The sequence below is a fragment of the Vicia villosa genome, linkage group LG6 (genome assembly GCF_029867415.1).
Source record: "Vicia villosa cultivar HV-30 ecotype Madison, WI linkage group LG6, Vvil1.0, whole genome shotgun sequence".
Lineage (NCBI taxonomy): Eukaryota > Viridiplantae > Streptophyta > Magnoliopsida > Fabales > Fabaceae > Vicia > Vicia villosa.
In genome coordinates this window covers 26,971,756-26,977,368 of record NC_081185.1, presented here as the reverse complement: position 1 = coordinate 26,977,368, position 5,613 = coordinate 26,971,756, and the positions used below count along the sequence as shown (strand labels likewise).

The 5,613-nt window shown below is 36.5% G+C and overlaps 1 protein-coding gene across 1 annotated transcript; it reads left to right on the top strand.

Annotated features, from left to right (window-relative positions):
* Window positions 1-635: 635 nt before the first annotated feature.
* On the top strand, window positions 636-2,421 carry LOC131611369 (heat shock cognate 70 kDa protein-like). The gene has a single exon (XM_058883408.1). The coding sequence runs from the start codon at window positions 636-638 to the stop codon at window positions 2,388-2,390; it is 1,755 nt and encodes a 584-aa protein (XP_058739391.1). The 3' UTR covers window positions 2,391-2,421.
* The last annotated feature ends 3,192 nt before the right edge of the window (window positions 2,422-5,613 follow it).

Below are 5,613 nucleotides of genomic sequence, written 5' to 3'. Positions count from 1 at the left end.
TCGAATCCGCCTAATTTATTTTATTATATATATTACTATTTATTTTTGATAATTTAGATATTAAGTATGTGGTCAATATTTTGATATTTTAATTTCTATTAATATTTAAAATATTTTAAATGTATATATACATTTTTTTGAAATTGTATTATTTTATTATTTATAATGTAATTTAATTTTGGAAAAAATAAGTATTTTTATTAAAATTATTGATTTCGTCAAATGGATGGTGGCGGTGCAGAGATACCCGACCCAATCCGAATACGTTTGGGTCAGGTGTGAGTTTTAATTCTCCATTCCTTTTGAATTTGGACTGGAGAACGAGGATTGTTTGGGGATTTGAGAGAGATAATAACCGTTATCGACGCGCCCGGTTGTCATCCCTATGTTAAATAGATATTAAATGAAAAATATTCAATAGATTCAATATTAATGAATCCAACTTTCTTAAATCTTTAAATATTTTTAACTAGTCTTATATTTAGAGACTTAATTTCCGCATATCAAAGTTACTAAGCAATTTCCAAACACTCAAGCAGTTACCCCTCACTTCAGTTTCTACCCAATTTTCATAGCATAAAATGTGAACGGACAACGAAGAGACTCTACAAACAGTTTAACTTCATTCAGTAACAATGGCCAAGAAATATGAGGAAGTTGCTATAGGAATTGATCTTGGCACAACCTACTCATGTGTTGGAGTGTGGCAAGAACAAAACGACCGTGTTGAAATAATTCACAATGATCAAGGAAAATATAGTGATTCTGTTATTCAAAATGATATTCTACTGTGGCCCTTTAAGGTAATTGCCGGGGATAATGACAAACCAATGATCCTTGTGAACTATCAGGGTAAGGAAAAACAACTTGTTGCTGAGGAAATATCAGCCATGATTCTCACACAGATGCGAGAGATTGCCGGAGCATTTTTGGAATCACCTGTTAAGAATGCAGTGATTACCGTACCTGCTTATTTTAATGATTCGCAGCGAAGAGCCACCAAAGACGCGGGTAATATTGCTGGCCTCAACGTAATGCGGATAATTAATGAACCAATTGCGGCGGCTCTAGCATATGGCCTTCAAAAGAGGGCTAATTGTGTTGAAGAGAGAAATATTTTCATCTTTGATCTTGGTGGTGGAACGTTTGATGTGTCTCTCCTTACTATTAAGAATAATGTCTTTGAAGTCAAGGCGACTGCCGGTGACACTCATCTTGGAGGAGAAGACTTTGATAATCGAATGGTGAATCACTTTGTGAAGGAGTTTAAGAGGAAGAACAAAGTTGACATTAGTGGGAACTCAAAAGCCTTGAGGAGATTAAGAACTGCGTGCGAGAGGGCAAAAAGAACACTTTCGTACGATACTGATGCAACAATTGACATAGATGTTATATGTGAGGGTATTGATTTCTGTTCATCAATTACTCGGGCCAAGTTTGAGCAACTGAATATGGACCTCTTTGAAAAGTGTATGGAGACCGTTGAAAGTTGTCTTGCTGATGCTAAGATGGACAAGTGTAGGGTTGATGACATTGTCCTGGTTGGTGGCTCTTCTAGGATTCCCAAAGTGAAACAGTTGTTGCAGGACTTTTTCAAGGGAAATGAATTATGCAAGAGCATTAATCCTGACGAGGCTGTTGCTTATGGTGCAGCTGTCCAGGCTGCTTTATTGAGTGATGGTGTTAAGAGTGTTCCAGGCATAGTATTGCGAGATGTTACCCCGCTGTCGCTTGGTGTAGCAATTGAAGGAGATCTCATGGATGTTGTGATTCCTAGGAATACTTCCATTCCTGTCAGAAAGACAAACACATACTATACAGTGGAAGATAACCAATCCAGTGTCATGGTTGAGGTGTACGAGGGTGAGAGAATAAGAGCCAGCGATAACAACTTGCTTGGTTTGTTTGATTTCTCTGTTCCTCCTGCTCCTCAAAGTAGCTTTCCTATCAAAGAATGCTTTTCTATAGATGAAGATGGTATATTAAATGTGTCGGCAGAGGAAGAAACAAGTGGCAACAAGAAAGATATTACAATAACCAATAAAAATGGAAGACTCTCAAGGGAAGAAATTGAGAGAATGATTCAAGAAGCTGAATTTTTCAAAGCTCAAGACATGAAGTTCAAAAAGAAAGTTAAAGCAATAAATGCGTTGGACGATTATCTCTACACCGTGAGGAAAGTAATGAAGGATGATTGTGTTAGTTCCAAGCTCAACCCTGTTGACAAAGTGAAGATCAATTCTGCAATAATAAAGGGAAAAACTTTGATTGATGGCAACCACGAGGAAGATACGTCTGTGTTTGTAGACCTTCTGAAGGAACTTGAGAGCATTTTTGAATCTGCTATGAACAAAGTCAACAAAGGTTACTCAGACGAGGAAAGTGATTAGGATTCCTAATGATGCTTCATCATGTATAATGTCCGAGCCTCTTCTTCTATTTCTCACATGACAGATTTGATTGAATATGACATATTTGGTACTTATTTCTTTTTAATCTTGTTATTGTTTGAGTTAGTAGACTTGTTGTGATTCAAACAAGCAAAAATCTATGACATAACTAGTATTGTAGTTTTAATTTGTGTTGGTGATTGAGCTTTTGTAACTGAGGGTCTTCTATGCTAATATATAAATATAGTATATGATTTCACTAGATTTTACTAGTAGCAGTAGAACTTACCATACTATATTGGTTTCACCTTATAATATATAAAAGTTGTCAATACTATTCCATTTTCATTTAATTATTCATGTATTCTGCATTACATTGGTTTTAAAATATTAAATTTAGTTCAATATTATTCTTGTGATAAAATTTAGAAATTATCCAAAACATAAACATAACAGTGCAACACCATTTCAAAATCAAGGAACGTGTGGCACTCTAAAATACATTTTAGGACTTAAGGTAGAAAGGTCAAGCGAAGGCATTAATATATGCTAGGGGAAATATATCCTAGACATTCTTTTCAACAGTGGCTTACTTGGATGTCAGTCTACAACCACCCCAATGTCTAAAGACACTCATTTAAAGTTTAATGAAAGCCCCCCTCTCTCAGATCCAACACCCTACAGAAGATTGGTTGGCCGACTCATTTACCTCCTCATGTATGTTCACAACACTGGTTGGCCAACTCATTCACCTCTTCAATACTCGACCAGACATTGTATTTGTTGTCCAACAACTGAGTCAACATATGAGCAATCCAACCAATATTTACGATGTTGTTGCAATTTGAGTCTTGTGATACCTCAAACACTCTCCAATTCAATGACTATTCTTCTCCATTGCAACCACAACTAAGAAAAACCTCTTATATCTCGGTTGGAAAAGAGTTTTTACCTCAGTTTCAAGGGGGGTAATGAAGGGCTTTTTTTTCTAATTGGGCCACATTCCCAAATACTCGAAAACCCATCAGTGGTTTTTGCATTACCAACACTATTGCGGGAGGTTTTGCCGAGGAGAGAATCTAGCTCCTCCCAGAGAAGATATGCTCAGTGGGTGTTAACAGCAAACACGATCCCCTAAAAGCTCTTAATGTTTTCAAAAGGGACTAAGAGCCCAAAATCACCTTTTTGAGATACGATGCCCTCGCACTCCCTTACAATAATGAACCATGGTAATCACGATTCAATATGTAAACTAGAGTGTAAAACGAGAGTTAATCGACCCTATAAGCTCAATAGATATCTAGTTGTGGAGTACATTTCAGGGGCTCCAGGTGGATCCCAACAATATTGAATATTTCCAAAGGTCTCTGATCAGTCTTTTGGGCAAGCAGGTGTAGATTAAGGTCCACATCACCCTCGAAACAACATTCAGGGCAAAGGCGAGTTCCAAAACCATCGAGGTGAAATATCTTGTAATAGACACCTGATCTCCTAACAACGTCACCCTATGAAGACCCCTTCTTTATCTGTTGAGAGAGGTTTTGTCAATCATCCACTTAAGCCTAAAATAACCACTACCTAACGGGAATATGAGTGAGGTCAAAGGGGGTCAGACGATCGCCCAGGAACATTACCTAAGTAGCTTGAAAGCAGCGAAGGAACCCCTCAACCTTGGTGCCAATCCCTCCTTAAATGGATGACTCCGATGCAACAAGATGGGACCCGAGGTTGGGGGAAGAAAGTGAAAGGCTTAACCCAAGATAATATTTGAAAGAGGTCTAGATTAGGCCTCTACACTGAAGGTATGAAAAACAAAAGAAGAGGGGTTGATTTGTGTTAGATTTTTCTTTCTTTTCAAAAACTCTCTTATTAGATTCTAAACACGAGGTCTAGAATCTGATTCAAGGTAAGTAGTTTGCAAAAAAAAAAGCAATACTAGAGATAGAGAGTTAAGGAAAGAGAGACACAAAAATATATCTTGGTTCCTCCCACAAATCAGAAGTAGTCTAGTCCCCTTCCAATTCCAAGGGATTTCACTATAATCACAACTAATTACAATCGCTTAAGCACGTAAACAAGAGATTTCCAATGCTCAAACATAAAGTTAAGAGACTTCTAATGGTTAAACACACAAACAAAAGACTTCAAATGCTCAAGTACGCAAGCAAGAGACTTCAAATGCTCAAGATCACAAGCAAGAGACTTCAGATGCTCAAGCACACAAGCAAAAGACTTCTAACAATCTAAATTACATATGAGAGATTGTTTAAGAGTTACACTTGATATAAAATATGAGGTGTAAACAAAATACAACATAAAAGACTTTTAATACTTAAGAATTTTAGAATGTACAAGTGTTAAGAAATTCTAAATTAAACTTGTGCTTTTGCTTTGATAGAGTAACAACTCTTTGTTTGTCAATAGTTCATTATTCTTCTACAAGTCTTAAGCTCCTTATATAGAGAGACATAAAATAGTCATTGGAGAAGACTTTTTGCACAAGCGAGTCTTGGAGAAGCTTTGATCAGAGACATTGGGATGTTTCTTCAAATGGTTAATGCTTGGAAAACCACTTTGGAAAATACTTAGCTTCAAAAGTAATTATTTATTCCATCCCTGTTGTTTGTGTAGAATTTTTTGATTGGTTGTGCATGTGATAAAAAGAAGACTAAACGACCTTTGAGTCTGATAGTGACCTTTTAGAGTCGTCTTGATCCTTGTGTTTAACCAGCTTTAAAGTCTAAGTATTTAGATTTTGAATCTTCAGAGGTTGATCTTCTCTAGAGTCTAGATCTTTAGAAATTGACCTTCTTCAGTGTCTGGTCTTCAGAAGTTAACCTCCTTTAGAGTCTGAGTCTTCAGAAGTTAACCTCCTTTAGAGTCTGAGTCTTCAGATGTTGACTTTTTTCAGATTCTGATGCTTAGATTCTGATCCTTCAGATTCAGATCTTCAATCTTCTCTTTAAATGTTCAACTTCAGTGTCAAACTTAAGTTAGTATACCCAAATCTTTAGTCTATGGTCCTGCACACTTGAACATAAGTTAGTATACCCAATTGTTCTTTAAATACTTTGTTATCATCAAAACCTTATGGATAAGGTCCAAACCAATTTGGTTCCAACAATCTCCCCCTTTTTGATGATGAAAAACACAAGTATTTGAGAATAATGGTTGTTGATTTAATTAACAAGTTGACTATAGGGTCTAAGGTTTGTAAGCTCCC